We start from the raw sequence: 16,985 nt of genomic DNA, 5'->3' as shown, positions 1-16,985 counted from the left end.
TGGTTCCATACAAATTTTAGGATAGTTTGTTCTAGTTTTGAGAAGTATGCTGGTGCAATTTTGATTGGGATTGCATTGAATGTGTAGATTGCTTTGGGTAGTAATGACATTTTAACTACATTTATTCTTCCAACCCATGAGCATGGAATGTTTTTCAATTTCTTTGTGTCTTCTTCAGTTTCCTTCATAAGTTTTCTATAATTTTCATCATACAGATCTCTTATATCCTTGGTTAGGTTTATTCCTAGGTATTTTATGCTTTTTTGTGCAATTGTGAACGGGATCAGTTTCTTGATTTCTCTTTCTTTTGCTTCATTATTGGTGTATAAAAATGCAACCGGTTTCTATATGTTGATTTTGTACCCTGCAACTTGGCGGAATTCTTGGATCAGTTCTAGTAGTCTTCTGGTGGAGTCTGTCAGGTTTTCTATTTAGAGTATCATGTTGTCTGTGAAAAGTGAAAGTTTGACTTCTTCCTTGCGGATTCTGATTCCTTTTATTTCCTTTTGTTGTCTGATGGCTGATGCTAGGACTTCCAGCACTATGCTAAACAACAGTGGTTGAGAGTGGACATTCCTGTCATGTTCCTGATCTCAGGGGGAAAGCTCTCAGTTTTTCCCTGTTGAGGATGATGTTAGCTGAGGGCTTCTCATAGTTGGCTTTTATGATGTTGAAGTAAGTTCCTTCTATCCCGATTTTCTCAAAGGTCTTTATTAAGAAGGGATGTTGTATTTTGTCAAATGTGTTTTCTGCATCTATCGACAAGATCATATGGGTTTTATCTTTTCTTTTGTTGATGTGATGTATCATGTTGATTGATTTGCAAATACTGAACCAGCCCTGTAACCTAGGAATGAATCCCACTTGATCTTGGTGGATAATTCTTTTTATGTGTTGTTGGATTTGATTTGCAAGTATCTTGTTGAGGATTTTTGCATCTGTATTCATGAAGGATATTGGTCTGTAGTTCTCTTTTTTTGCTGGATCTCTGTCTGGCTAGGGAATCAGTGATGCTGGCTTCATAAAATGAGTCTGGAAGTTTTCCTTCAATTTCTATTTTTTGGAATAGCTTGGGAAGAATTGGGATTAATTCCGTTTTAAATGTCTGGGAGAATTCCCCAGGGGAGCCATCAGGTCCAGGGCTTTTTTGTTCAGGGATTTTTGATAACTGATTCAATTTCTTCACTAGTTATGGGTTTGTTCAGAATTTCTGTTTTTTCCCATGTGAATTTTGGTAGTGAGTGTGTGATTAGGAATTTGTCCATTTTTTCTGTAAGTCATCCAATTTTTTGGTATATAATTTTTCATAGTATTCCCTGATAATTGTATTTCTGAGGGGTTGGATGTAATAAGTCCATTTTCATTCATAATTTTGTGTATTTGGGTGCTCTCTCTTTTCTTCTTGAGAAGCCTGGCTAGAGGTTTGTTAATTTTGTTTATTTTATCAAGGAACCAACTCTTGGTTTCACTGATCTGTTCAATTGTTTCTTTGGTCTCTATGTCGTTTATTTCTGCTCTGCTTTTTACTATTTCTCTTCTTCTACTGGGTTTGGGGTGCTCTTGTTGCTCTGCCTCTAGTTCCTTTAGGTGAGCTGTTAGATTTTGCACTTGCGCTTTTTCTAATTTCTTGAAATAGGTCTGGAGTGCAATGTACTTTCCTCTCAGGACTGCCTTTGCCGCATCCCATAGTATTTGGATTGTTATTTTCATTTTCATTTGTTTCCATATAATTTTTACTTTATTCTCTAATTGCCTGATTGGCCCATTCATTCTTTAGTAGGGTGTTTAACCTCCATGTTTTTGGAGGGTTTCCAGACTTCTTCCTGTGATTGATTTCAAGTTTCAAAGCATTATCTGAAAGTGTGCATGGGATGATCTCAATTCTTTTATATTTATTGAGGGCTGCTTTATGTCCCAGTATGTGATCTATCTTGGAGAATGTTCCATGTGCACTTGAGAAGGCAGTGAATTCCTTGGCCTCAGGATGTAGAGTTCTAAATATATCTGTCAGATCCATCTGGCCCAATGTGTCATTCAAGTTCATTGTTTCTTTAGTGATTTTCTGTCTGGTTGATCTATCCATTGCTGTAAGTGGAGTATTAAAGTCCCCTGCTGTTAGCACATTCTTATCTATAAGATTGTTTCTGTTTGTGATTAATTGCTTTAAATATTTAGGTGCTTTCATATTGGGTGCGTAGACATTTATAATTGTTAGTTCTTTCTAGTGGATGGGCCCTATAATTATTATAGAATGCCCTTCTTCATCCCTTGTTATTGTCTTTAATTTTAAGTCCAGTTTGTCCGATATAAGTATAGCTACTCCAGCTTTCTTTTGACTTCCAGTAGCGTGATAGATATTTCTCCATCCCCTTACTTTTAATCTGAAGGTATCTTCCAATCTAAAATGTGTTTCTTGTGGACAGCAGAACAGTGGATTTTGTTTTTTTATCCATTCTGCTACCTACTGTCTTTTGATTGGAGCATTCAGCCCATTTACATTCAGTGTTATTATTGACATATATGAGTTTAGAGTCATTGTGTCCTTTGTGGGGTTCATGCTTGTGGTGGTGTCTCTGGTGTCTTCGTTCCTTGCAACACTTCCTTCAGAGAGTCCCCCTCAGGATTTCTTTTAGGGCTGGCTTAGTGGTGACAAATTCTTTCAATTTTTGTTTATTTGGAAAGACTTTTATCTCTCCTTCTATTTTGAATGACAGGCTTGCTGGATAGAGGATTCTTGGCTGAAAGTTTTTTTCTGTTCATCACATTGAAGATCTCCTGCCATTCCTTTCTGGCCTGTCAAATTTCAGTAGATAGGTCTGTCACCACTCTGATAGGTTTCCCTTTGTATGTGAGGGCCCTTTTCTCCCTAGCTGCTTTCAAAATTCTCTCTTTGTCCTTATATTTTGCTATTTTCACTATGATATGTTGTGCAGAAGATCGATTCAAATTACGTCTGAGGGGAGTTCCCTGTGCCTCTTGTATTTCAACGTTGACTTCCTTCCCCAGGTTGGGGAAGTTCTCAGCTATAATTTCTTCCAGGACTCCTTCAGCACCTTTCCCTCTCTCTTCCTCTTCTGGGATTCCTATTATACGGATATTGTTGCATTTGACTGTATCACTGAGCTCTTGAACTCTTCTTTCATGATCCTGGATCAGTTTGTCTCTTTTTTTGTCAGTTTCTTGTTTTTCTATAATTGTGTCTTCTAAATCACTTATTCTCCTTTCTGCCTCTTCAATACGTGCATTGCACACCTCCATTTTATGTATTTCATTTATCGCATTTTTTAGTTCATCATGCCTATTTTTATTCTCCATGTTGTTTGTAGTCATAGTTTCTTTGATGTCCTCTATGCTTTTTTTAAGCCCAGTGATTAAATTCATGATTATTGTCCTAAAATCTTGTTCACTTATGCTGCTTATATCTGTTTTGAGCAGTTCTTTAGCTGTAAATTCTTCTTGGAATTTCTTTGGAGGAGAGCTCTTTCATTTCATCATTTTGGTTAGCTTTCTGTTTCTTGTTAGTTTTAAAGACTTGTTATGCTCTCTGCACCTGTGAGCACTGCTGTACCCAAGAAGACTCTTTGACTGTCCAGGGCCTATCCTTTCAGAAAGTGTTCTTTGAATGGTATCTCCTTGGTCTCTCTTGAAAAAAAAATCCCTTATTTTATTTTCCTACTCGTTGTGGTATTTGGGACTCTCCACCATGTGTACTTTGGCTCGTTTGTTGAGGTAGCCCTAAGAAGAAAACATACAGATAAACAGACAGGGATGAGCGGGACACAAACGCACAGACAAATCCAACAATCACGCTAACCGAGAGGGGAAACCAAAAAGTAATGAGAAAAGACGAAGGAGGGAAGGTGAATGATAGAAAATAAAAATACATAAAAAAGCCAAAAAGAAGAAAAGAAAAAAAAAGAAACCAATAGACAAAGAACGGTTTAAAGCATATAACCAGATTTCCCAGCTACAATTAAATATCCGGGTGTATGCAGTACCGGTTGAAGAGCATAGAGAAAGAGAGATGATAGGGCAGGGATGAGGCAAAATTGGAAATAGAATGAACAGGCTGCTTTTCAAAAAGCTAAAGGGTGGAATATGGTTGGAGAGGTGAGAGAAAGATGGTGGTGTTATCCAGAGAAACTATGTCTGATTACCTCTGAGAGGCTTTGTTATACCACCCTTAAGAGCCCTGCTTGTCGCTGTTTCCCTGTTGCCAGGGATTGAGTGGAGGGTGGGGGAATTGTGCAGCCTCAGATCCGCCTGGGTCAAGCACGGATACAACCGGAGTGCGTTTGGGGAACGTAGCAACTTCAGGTCCGCAGAGTCCGTGTTGCCTCACCACACCGCAGCCGCTTCACCTGGCGTTGGGACCGCCGCCGCAGGCGTTGCTGCCACTTCACCGGCAGCCGCCGCTTTAGCAGGCCACTTTCGCTCACGCAGCCGCCGCTTCACCGGGCACCGTCGCCACTTCACCGGGTAGCCGCCACAGCCGCTTTAGCGGGCCGATGTCTCGCGCGCCACTGCCACTTCACCCGGCCCCAGGGCCGCCTCCGCAGGAGTTGCTGCTGGTTCACCGGGCCGCCGCCTCCATGGATGGTGCCGGGCACACGGCAGTTCAGTTTTTCCTGGCGCCTTCTGGGACCAGGGCACCTAGTATAAAGTCAGCATCCCAGCCAGAGCTAAAAAACACTGTCTTTCCAGGCTGGGTTTTTTTTTTCCCCCCTCTTCTCCAGGGATGGTTCTATGAGCAATCTCAGCTTTTCTTTCCTTTCCCCTGGACTTGTGGCAGCTCCCCACCACTCGCCGGTTAATCACTCACTGCAGCTGCATGCAAGCCAGGTTCCCTCCCCTCCCTCCGAGTTTCTGGGTCCCATCCCACTTTTATCTTCCCCAGTTCACACTCACGCACTTATGAGGTTTCATTCCCAGTGTACTCTGTCTCTTTCTCTTCCCAAACTCCTGTGGCTCAGTGTCCTATGACTTCAGGCCTTCTCTGTTTGAGAGATGAATGCAGGCGAAAAATATACGGAGCTCCCTACTTCTCCGCCATCTTGCCTCTCTCCCCAGTTTTAAGATTTGTTGAGTGAGAGCAAGTCAATGTTAAGTGCTCATTATGTGCCAATGGTCAGAAACTTCTCAGTACTCATTTCTCAGTGAAATGAAGTTTTTCAGTCTGGCTTTTGGGAGAAGCAACTATTCATAGCTGTGTGTGAGCTCAGGTTACTTATCCATCTAATTCTTTCAGATTATTCTTTTCCTGGTCTTAATTAAATATTTTCCATACATGCATGTGCTGATTGGGATACTCTACTGAATGAGTCAACAAAGACCTCTTGGAGGTCTTCACAATTTTCTTTGTGTGCCATCCTCTTTTCTGCTACTCTGTCTTGTGACTTGCCACACTGCTCTCCCTGGATTCTTAGTTCCGTTTGCCTAAGTGAGAGAGTCCACCCAGACTTTGCCTGGGTATCCCTTTCTATGCATTGCCTGGAAGCGTTCTCAAAGCTTACTTTCTTTGTTGTTTGTCTCGAGAGATCTTTGTTGCTTTATTAGGCCCATTGTCTTGAAAACTATTTGATTTTTGTCTATTCTCTTATTTGTTTTAGGAGGAGAATAAATCTGATCTCTTTTATGCTATCTGTTGGAAGTGGAAGCGCTACTATTTTTAATTAGCCTTTAATTACAGAAGTCTCAAACAAGTACCTAAGTAGAGAGGGAGGTTATATTGCATCCTCACATACCCATCACCCACCATCAATAATTTCAATAATTACCATCTCTCAGTCAGTCTTGTTTTATCTTCTGACCTCCCTGCTCTGTCCCTCAACCACTCTGGATTATTTTGGGCCAAATCATATTATCTCAACTAAAAATGGTCTAGGATATATCTTTATTACATACCAAGACAGTCCCTCCTTTAAAAGCATAGTCATAATGCCATTATGATACTTAAAGGTACTTATTCCTTAATATCTTTTTATATTGCATGTTTGTTTACATTTCCCAAATTTTCCCACAGTTTTGCTTGTTTTTAAAGTTGGCTTGTTTGAAACAGGATCCAAATAAGGTTTATCTATTATTACTCTGTTCCTTTTAATTACCACCCCTTCTCAGTTTGTACCCCTGATAATATCACCCAGACTCTTGGCATCATAAACCAGATTATAGCAAGAGCTTTCTATCTGGGTTCCCACCTCCATTCACTGCCTCCCCCTCCCCCCCCCAATAGTCACCAATTTCTCCCACCAAAGGTTTGGATCCATTTTGCTTCTTCCTCAAATGTAGATATGGTGGTGCCGTTCTTAAGCTTGAATACCTTCAGTGAATAAGTAAGATATAGAAAAATATGTATAGCATGCCTTTCCTTATGTAAAAATTAAAAGTGGTATATGTGTGTGTATTTTTATATTGTTTCAAGAAGGATACATAAAAAATTTGCAATGATAGGTAAGAGGGAAACTGGATGACTGAAGTAAGAAGACTTAAGTTTTTAATATTTTTGTTTGAATTATTTTATTTATGTAATCTTATTCATTTTAAGTAAGATGTTTTTTTAAAGTAATATTACTGAATACTGAGTAAATTATAAGAGTAGAAACCTCATACTTAGGAATTTTCTGCTCTGTAGTTCCCCCTTCTTTCCCTTTTATTCCTAGCTAGGGTGTGGCTCTCCTAGGTGGCAGAAATGTTTCAGCATGGCCTTGATTGTCACAGTATCTAGAGAGCATTAATGCACACGGATCCAGGATTCTAAATTGTCCGTAGTGCTTAGTGTGGTTCAATTCAGAATGCCTTTAACTTAACTTTGAGGATCATTTTGCTCCCCAGGGAATTTAAAATGTTATCCATTCTTAGTTTTTGGGTTCTACTATAGCTTTAGTTTTCTATACTTAAAATATTTTCTGTGGGCCTTTACCTGTCTGATGAACTTATATTGGTTATTTTTATAATTATTTGTATGTATAAGTTATTTTTCAAATGAGAGTTTGAACTTCTTGTAGAGTGAGAAATGTTTCCTGTGAGTTTTTGTGGTCTTTAGAAAGTTAGACTCTGTGTATGCTTCAGTTTCTATTAAAAAAAAAAAAAAAGGATGATAATATAGCTACATTGAGGATCGTTGCAGGGATTAAATAAATTAGTTAATACATGTAAGATATTTAGAACAGTGTGTTATACAGATTATATAGTATATTGCAGAATACTTTGTATAGTAAGCATTCAGTAAAGTTTCTGGGCTGTGTGGAGTATTGATGAATAAATAAATGAATTAAACTGAGTATTTGTCATGTTCAGAGGTTAATATAAATATAAACTATATTTTTGTTTTACAACCAATATTCATTCATTCAAGAAATAGTAATTGAGTGGTCCTATGTGCCAGGCAGTAGTGTGCAGTGTTGGAAACACACCATGGTGAATAAAGACTGTGTTTGCCCTTACGGAGTTTACATAATACTTAATCACTTACTAAGATCTGAGTTCTGTAAGAGAGCATAACAGGGACAAACCTGGTTTTGGTGGCCAGAATAAAAATCAGCCTTTATTGATTGAAAATAAGTCTGAAGAGGGGCGTCTGGGTGGCTCAGCTGGTTAAGTATCCAACTTTGTTGGCTCAGGTCATGGTCTCGTAGTTTGTGGGTTCGAGCCCTATGTTGGGCTCTGTGCTGACAGCTTGGAGCCTGGAACCTGCTTTGGATTCTGTGTCACCTTCTCTGTCTCCCTCCCCCACTCACTCTCCATCTCTCTCTCAAAACTAAATAAACTTAAAAAAAAAAAAAAGGAAAAAAGTCTGAGGAATTCTCTGTGATATACCAAATTATTATGCCTTTATTCTAATTGCTTTAGAAATCAATTAGCCATTGTATCAAGCGTGGTAACCTAGGCTGCAAACATGGTTATTCCCAACAGTTACAGTAATAATAATCAGGGAGTATCTTTACCTCATGTTAATGGGATTTTTGACGTCTCTGAGACTCTGAAATTGTGATCTTAAAGTACTACTTCAGATAATGGTTCTATTTATATAATGATTACTGTAAAATTAGAATATTGCATAATTTCTATGAATTGAATTTTGTTATAGTTAGGTGTTGAAATTTGGTGAATTCTTGATTTTAATATTTGTGAACGCATATTTAGAATTGTTTTACATTTCTCTACATATTAGGTATTAACTCCCCAAAAGTTGGAACTGTTACGAGCTCAAATACAACAAGAATTAGAAACTCCAATGAGGGACCGTTTTAGGAATCTGGATGAAGTAAGTAATATATATAGAACGAACTGTGCATTTATCTTTATGTGACTTATCAAAAGCATCATTCCCCTACTTAGAAGCCCTGCAGTAGCTCTCGTTCTAACTCAGTAGTCCTTACTTTTAGGGCTGCACGAATCAGTTCCCATAGTCTGTCTGACTTCCTTTCCTCCATCCACCTTGGCCTCTTTGATGTTTCTGTGGCGCTCCAGAAATGGAACAAATCAAGAATCTTTGCGTTAGCTCACTCTTCTGTCATGAACAGTGTCCTTCCAGATATCTTTTGGCCAACTTCCTTATCTCTTTTAAGTCTTTGCTGAAATGTCACTTTCTCAATAAGGGCGACTTTGACTAACCTGTATTTCCATTTAATATTGCTTCTTGCCTTTCCCATCACTTCTTAGACCTTGGATCCCCATTTACCCTGCTGTACTTTTTATTTTTCTCTAGTACTAATCATCTTCTAATATGCTGTATAATACGTACTGTGCTTATTTTTCATTTACTTTATTACCATCTCTAGAATTTAGGTTGCATGAGAGAAGAAACCTTTATCTGTTTGGTTCATTGTATATTCCAAGTTCCTAGAATGGTTCCTAGCATACAATTGGTGCTCGAATAATATTTGTGGAATGAAAAAGGATATTTCTTTAAAAATTTTTTTTTTAGTGTCTTTATTTTGAGAGACAGAGCGAGCAGGGGAGGGGCAGAGAGAGGGAGACACAGAATCAGAAGCAGGCTCCAGACTCTGAGCTGTCAGCACAGAGCCGACACGAGGCTTGAACCCACGGACTGTGAGATTGTGACCTGAGCCGAAGTTGGACACTTAACTGACTGAGCCAACCAGGCGCCCCTGAAAAAGCATATTTCATGCAACCTCATAAGAATAAAAATTTGTTACAGTTTCCCTTTAGATTGAAATATTTCCTTCCTTTTGTGAAATATCAGTATAATAGGACTAAATGTTTAATAGAATAGGAAAAGATGACATATATTAAGTACTAGGCTAGACAACTTAGATATGCAACCTAAATTAAGAAATAGACCAGGCCTTACACATAACAAATGAATATTGTCCCCTTCAAGATGAATTCTTTTGGAAAGCTGTAGTTTAGTGATGCTGCACTTCACAAAACAGTTGTAGAATCCGCTTTTATAAATGGCTTACTGGCTTGATAAAGTTGTCTTTTGAATATCCTCCTGGTGGATAACCAAAGCATTGTGGTTGAGACATAATTTGGGGTTGTAAACAAAGCCACTTAGACCTAAATAGGTGATTTAAGGTTTTTAAGTAAAACCTTAAAAAAAAAAAACAAAAAAGTATGTTTTGAATAAATAATGAAACCCATTTTCTTGGTTTGTAAACTAGCTTAGAAAGTCTTTCAACTGAATATTTACAGTGAGTTGAATATTTTAGGAGACATTCTTATTACTTAATTACCTGATGAATGTTGAAATAGTATCTCCAGATTCTCTCTTGCCTGAGTTCTTACTGAATTTTGAATAACAGCAATGTTTGTGGTGTTAGTAAGCAGAATTGGAAGTCTACCAGAGAATTGCATGTATTCCTGTTTAGAAAAGTTGGTGCTACATATATTCTTTAGACTGGTGTGTTGAACTATCATTGTAATATAATATATATTTTTTATTATGTAATATACATTATAAATTTATTTTGTTTTTATTTTTGGAAAGAGAGAATATGTGTGTATGAGTAGGGAAGAGACAGAAGGAAAGAGAGAATCTTACGCAGTCCTACACCAGTGTGGATCCCTTCAAGGGGCTTGATCTCACACCTGTGAGATCATGACTTGAGCTGAAATCAAGAGTCCGATCTTTAACCCACAGAGCCACCCAGGTGCTCCTATCATTGTAATATTTGATTGAACCTTAAATTATTGCACTAAATATTCAAATAATCTTTACTTTGAATTCATCCTGTTTGACTTTCAGGGGGCTATTTTCTATTTTACTATAGAGTTAATTTTATATTTTGAAAGGTGTACTACATTCTTAAATATTTGATTTTTAAGCCCAGAGGTCAAAACTGTTGATGTGCTATTCATTTTTATTAATATGAGAATCAGTGAGGAAATAGGGTTAATTGAATGATAATTTGCTTTATTGGCACCTTCTCAAGAATGTACTGATTCTGTGTGTAGGATACTTTTCATAAGAATTTTTTCAGGATTTATTTATACTTCTGTTAAGCTTATTTTTACTGTTTAGAATGGCTTTCAATATAATGCAATTAAAAATTATATTTGCAGAAGTGATTTTTGGAGTAAGTACAAATTTCATTTATAAACTTGTCAAATATTGAAATCTTTTAATTTAGGAAGTGGAAAAGTATAGAGCTGAATATAATAAGCTCCGCTATGAACATACATTTCTCAAATCAGAATTTGAACACCAGAAAGAAGAATTTGCACGTATCCTAGAAGAAGAAAAAATAAAATATGAATCAGAGGTGAGTGAGTATTCTAGTTTAAGTCCTTATCCTTCTAGTCAGTAAAATTTTATGAATTTTTTGTAAATCCCAAGTTAGAGTTGATTGCATAATTAAGTTTCATTAATTTATGGTGAAGTATTTGGCATGATTTTCATCTGCTCTGTAGTAACATTTTTGTGTGTGTGAACATTGTTTCTGGCTATTAGATTTTCCTCTTTTTTCCTCTTTACTTTGCCCTAGTCAATGGAGATAGTCTCTCTTCTCTCAGAGCCACAGAGACAGATTTCTTTTTAGCAAATATAGTTTATTTATATGATATTTTATGTAACACTGCCCCCCTCTACTTTTTGGGACCAAACTACATCCAGGAGAGCCCTGGCTATCAGCCCATGTACCTAGTTTCTGCTGAGAGAAATAAGGGATTTATACTTTTAAGTTGTGCCCATCACATTCAAGAAGTGAAATTTGTTCTTTCTGACATCAACAACTGCAGAATTTTCCTTCTCCTGCCTACAGCATTTGCCCCTACTCTATCTCTATTGTTTGGGCAGCCTTTCAACCAATTTTCTTTTGTCTCCTAATTTTGCCAAAAAAAAAAAAAAAAAGACTGTGTGTTTATCATTCTTTATGTACTTTTCACACGATTTTTTCAGGATGGAAAGAAATATCAATTTTGTTCTGTATTCAATAATGCTAGTCGAATTTGTTAAAAAAAAAAACTTGGTATGTGCAATTATGTGAAACATTCTATGTACAAACACATCTGCATTATGTATTTATTGCACTCTTTATTTGGGATTAAGAATTAGAATGTATTCACCTTCCTTTACCAATTTCTAATTGGATCAAACTGATCTATTTTTAATCAGTGAGAAGACTGTTCCATGATTGTTTGATGTGTAAGAAGCTCTACGAACATTGGATCATTTGAGTCCATTGATAATACAGTGCTGGAAAACTATAAATACTTATATAATAGCCGTTTTTATTAAAAAATTCTTTATAGCTTTAAATTATTTACATGATGTTACTTTTGGTATAACAGTGAGATGGGACAGGATTATATTATTCATTTAAAATGAGGACCCTAGAGGGGTGCCTGTCTGGTCAGTCAGTGGGGCGTGTGACTCTAAATAATAAAATCTAAAATCTAAAGTAATAAAATATATATAAAAAAAAATGAGGACACTTGGAGCACAAGATAAGCAACTTGCCCAAAGTCTCAAAGTCAGCAGCCAAGTTTGCAGTGGAGCTCAGGCACCTCAACTACCAGGGCAAAGTTTTAAGTTTGAAATTAGCAATGATTTGAAGTTGAGAAACCAATTAGAAGCCATTCAACAGCTAATTTTGTCAAGAGATCTGTTGATCTATACTTCTTATGATGATGAAAGGTTTTGAATCTGCAATTTTAGCAGACGTAAAGGAATTTCATTTAAAATTTTTCTTGTGGAAAATAGGAATGAAAGATTTCCAGCCTAAAATGTAGGTTTATTGTATTGAAGTATAATCACTGAAGTTAAGGATACCGGTGCTTTGTTTTATACTTTGCATTTCAAATCTAATGTTGATATTTATCTGGTAGTGATTATTTGTATTTTGTAGTTTCTTAGTTTTATTGTTTTTCTAAAGAATGAAATTGTTTCTGCTGAGAAATCTGAAATCTGATGACTAATCTAGTTTTCACCCTTGAAAGACCAAATACTATTCATTAAAATTTTCAAGGGGCCAGTGGTGTCATTAATTTTCCTAATTTAAATGTCTATGACATTATAAGAAATCTGAAAACAAACAGCTAGCTAAGAAGCCATAATAAAAACTAGAAGAGTAAAACTTTCTGTTAAGACCAAAGTTCTTTCTACTTTCCAGTTGGTTATGCAGGAACAGTATTAATTAGTGGATAACTGGGTAATCTCTTTCATTCCATCATTTTATACTCCAGTTTCTATATACAAGAACAGTAAAACCTAGTGATATGATTGTAGATTATGAGACAGCAGTAAAACTTCAAAGTAAAGATGACTCTTGCCATCCTCCAATTTTACAGTTTAAACTGGTATAAAATATATTAGTTTGTACTAAAAATAATTGGCATTTCTTGTGTTAGTTAAGGATTCACACCATACTTAGCATTTTCACTTCTACAGGTAAAAGAAGTAACTGAATATTCTTTACTGTGTTGGTGCTTATATGAATAGGAAGATTTTGTTAGTGTTTTCATGAGAAGCTCTCCAGTGATTCACATTTCCCTCATGATATTCTGAATTAAAAAGAATATATGAAGTAGATGTCTTTATCTTATGAATAAGATAATGTCATGATTTCTCAATGCATTTGGCTGTAAGTACATATTAAGTCTGAGACTTCATACAGATGAAATTCTGAAGTTGCATGTATAGGCATTATTCAAAGTGATACTGTTGTGTTTTCATTATGGTTTTGGTGTCTAATTTTATATTCTGCAAATAGTAATAAAAGAGTTTTAGGTACAAGTGATTATACTGGTTTACTGAAAGAGTGAAAGAAGCAAGAGTAATTCAGTAAGGAAGTATGATGTTGAGAGAGGGGCAGTAAGCCCTGTATCATATAAAAAACTTTAGAGTGGAAATATATAATGACGGGTCCCTGAGATTATTCCATCAGGCTCTCCAGACTGATCTCTACCTTGGCTTTTATTGGGCTAATGAGAAGTCAAATTTTCTCTGACAAAAAGAACTTTTCTGGGTCCCTGTTCCCACATGCTATTTTCTTTTCTTTTTTAAAATCAAATTATTTTATTGTCAGTGTTATATTTTCACTGTGATTTATAATAGCATTCACAGTAATACCCTCTTTCATTTTTGGCAGATTTATACAGTGTAGTCTTGGTTTCAGGAGTAGATTCCCATGATTCATTGCTTATATACAACACCCAGTGCTCATCACAACAAGCACCCTTCTGTGTACCCTTCTCCTATTTTTCCTGCTCACCCCTAACCCCACACTCATTAACCCTCAGTTTGTTCTCTGTTTATGAGTCTCATGGTTTGCCTCCCTCTCTGTAACTTATTTTTTCTTCCCTTCCCTATGGTCTTCTGTTAAGTTTCTCGAATTCCACATATGAGTAAAAACATATGATATCTGTCTTTTTCTGACTGACTTACTCCACTTAGCACTTAGCATCCAGTTCCATCCATATTGTTGCAAATGGCAAAATTTTATTCTTTTTCATTTCCAAGTAGTATTCCTGTGTGTGTGTGTGTGTGTGTTTGTGTATCTGTATCTTCTTTATCCGTTCATCAGTTGATGGACTTTTGGGCCTTTTCCATAATTTGTCTATTGTTGAAAGTGCTGCTGTAAACTTTGGGGTACTTGTGCCCCTATGCATCAGCACTCCTGTATCCATTGGATAAATTCCTAGTGGTGCTATTGCTGGGTTGTAGGGTAATTCTATTTTTAATTTTTATAGGAACTTCCACACTTTTCCAGAGTGGCTGCACAGTTTGCATTCCCGCCAACAGTGCAGGAGGTTTCCCCTTTTTCTACATCCTTGCTAACATCTGTTGTTAATTTTAGCCACTCTGACTGGTGTGAGGTGATATCTCAAAATGGTTTTGATTTGTATTTCCCTGATGGTGAGCAATGTTGAGCATCTTTTCATGTGTCTGGTAGCCATCTATATGTCTTCTTTGGAAAAGTGTCTATTCATGTCTTCTGCTCATTTCTACTCTGGATTATTTGTTTTTTGGGTGTTGAGTTTGGTAAGTTCTTTATAGAATTTTGATATTAACCCTTTATCCAATATGTCATTTGCAAATATCTTCTCCCATTCTGTTGGTTGCCTTTTAGTTTTATTGTGTCCTTCACTGTGCAGAAGCTTTGTATCTTGTTGAGGTCCTAATAGTTCATTTTTGCCTTTATTTCCCTTGCCTTCAGAGGCATGTCAAATAAGAAGTTGCTGGGGCTGAAGTCAAAAAGGTTGTTGCCTACTTTCTCCTAGAGGATTTTGATGGCTTCCTGTCTCATATTTAGGTCTTTCATCCTTTTTGAATTTATTTTTGTGTATGGTATAAGAAAGTGGTCCAGTTTCATTCTTCTGCTTATTGCTGTCCAGTTCTCCCAGCACTATTTGCTAAAGAGACTGTCTTTTTTCCATTGGATACTCTTTCCTGCTTTGTTGAAGATTAGTTGGCCATACATTTGTAGGTCAGTTTCTGGGTTCTTTATTCCATTGGTCTATGTCTCTGTTTTTGTGCCAGTACCATAATGTCTTGATGATGGCAGCTTTGTAGTATAGGCTAAAGTCTGGGATTGTGATGCCTCTGGCTTTGGTTTTCTTTTTCAACATTACTTTGGCTATTCGGGGTCCTTCATCGTTCCATACAAATATTAGGATTGTTTGTTCAGCTCTGAGAAGATGCTGGTGCTATTTTAATTGGGATTGCAGTGAATGTGTAGATTGCTTTGGGTAGTATAGATGTTTTAGCGATATTTGCTCTTCCAATCCATGAACATGGAATGTTTTTCCATTTCTTTGTGTTTTCTTCAATTTCTTTCATAAGCTTTCTATAGTTTTCAGCATACAGATCTTTTACCTTTTTGGTTAGGTGTATTCCTAGGTATTTTATGGCTCTTGGTACAATTGTAAATGGGATTGATTCCTTGATATCTCTTTCTGTTGCTTCATATATAGAAATGAAACCAGTTTCTGTGCATTGATAATATATCCTGCGACTTTACTGTTTTCTTGTATCAGTTCTAGCAATTTTTTGGTGGAGTCTTTGAGGTTTTCCATGTAGAGTATCATGTCATGTATGAAAAGTGAAAGTTTGAGTTCTTCTTTGCCAACTTGGATGCTTTTATTTCATTTTATTGTCTTGAGTGCTGAGGCTGGGACTTCCATCACTATGTTAAACAACAGTGGTGAGAGTGGACATTCCTGTCATGTTCCTGATCTCAGGGGAAAACGTTCAGTTTTTCCCCATCAAGGACGATATTAGCTGTGGGTCTTTCATATATGGGTTTTATGATGTTGAGGTATGTTCCTGCTATCCTGACTTTCTTGAGAGTTTTTATTAAGAAAGTATGCTCTATTTTGTGAAGTGTTTTTTTGCATCTATTGACAGGATCATATGGTTCTTATACTTTCTTCTGTTAATATCATGTATCACATTGATTGATTTGTGAATATTGAAACAGCCCTGCAGCCCAGGAATGAATCCCACTTGATCGTGGTGAATAATTCTTTTAATATACTGTTGAATTAAATTTGCTAGTATCTTGTTGAAGTTTTATACCCATGTTCATCAGGGATATTCGCCTGTAATTCTCCTTTTTAGTGGGGTCTTTGTCTAGTTTGAGAATCAGGGTAATGCTGGCTTCATAGAATGAGTCTTGAAGTTTTCCTTCTGTGTCTGTCTTTTGGAACAGTTCAAGAAGAATAGGTATGAACCCTCCTTTAAATGTCAAGTAGAATTCTCCTGGAAAGCCATTTGGCCTAAGACTTTTATTTGTTTGCAGATTTTTGATAACTGATTGAATTTTTTTACTGGCTATAGGTCTGTTCAAATTATCTATTTCTTCCCATTTGAGTCTTGGTAGTGTTGTTGGTGTGTAGGAATTTGTCCATTTCTTCAGATTGTCTAGTTTATTGGCATATAATTTTTCATAGTATACTCTATGTTTATATTTCTGTGGTGTTGGATCTGATCTCTTCTCTTTCATTCATGATTTTATCTATTTGGGTCCTCTCTCTCTTCTTTTTGAGAAATCTGGCTAGGAGTTTATCAATTTTGTTTATTCTTTCAAAGAACCAGCTCTTAGATTCATTAATCTGGTCTACTATGTTTTTGGATTCTATATTTTTTTTATTTCTGCTCTAACCTTTATTATTTCTCATCTTCTGCTGGCTTTAGGTTTTCTTTGCTGCTCTGTTTCTAGTTACTTTAGGTGTGAGGTTAGATTCTGTATTTTGGATCTTTCTTGCTTCTTGAGATAGGTCTGGATTGCAATGTATTTTCCTCTTAGGACTGCCTTTGCTGCATCCCAGAGGGTTTTGATTCTTGTGTTATTTTCCTTTGCTGCCATATATTTTATAATTTCTTTAATTTCCTGGTTGACCCATTCATTCTTTAGTAGGATGTTCTGTAGCTTCAGTGTATTTGGAGGCTCTCCAAATTTTTTCTTGTGGTTGATTTCAAGTTTCATATCTTTGTGATTTGAAAATATGCATAGTATGATCTCAATCCTTTTATATTTGTTTAGGACTGTTTTGTGACCCCTTATGTGATCTGTTTTGGA

General features: G+C 36.5%; 1 protein-coding gene across 7 annotated transcripts in view; it reads left to right on the top strand.

The window, feature by feature from the left end:
- CEP83 (centrosomal protein 83) overlaps positions 1-16,985 on the top strand; it is a 152,023-nt gene that overhangs the window by 69,236 nt on the left and 65,802 nt on the right. For all 7 annotated transcript variants that reach the window (XR_005529160.1, XR_005529159.1, XM_039236629.1 and 4 more), the window contains 2 exons: positions 8,171-8,263; positions 10,596-10,727. Coding sequence is in view for 5 of the 7 variants with exons in the window: in XM_039236629.1 (XP_039092560.1) it covers positions 8,171-8,263; positions 10,596-10,727 (225 nt within the window). In the remaining 2 variants the exon portion in view is untranslated. The remainder of the gene's footprint in view (positions 1-8,170; positions 8,264-10,595; positions 10,728-16,985) is intronic.

Source organism: Hyaena hyaena, unplaced genomic scaffold (assembly GCF_003009895.1).
Source record: "Hyaena hyaena isolate Hyena2069 unplaced genomic scaffold, ASM300989v1 scaffold_113, whole genome shotgun sequence".
In the NCBI taxonomy this organism is placed as follows: Eukaryota; Metazoa; Chordata; class Mammalia; order Carnivora; family Hyaenidae; genus Hyaena; species Hyaena hyaena.
This window is presented reverse-complemented; position numbering and strand designations above follow the sequence as displayed.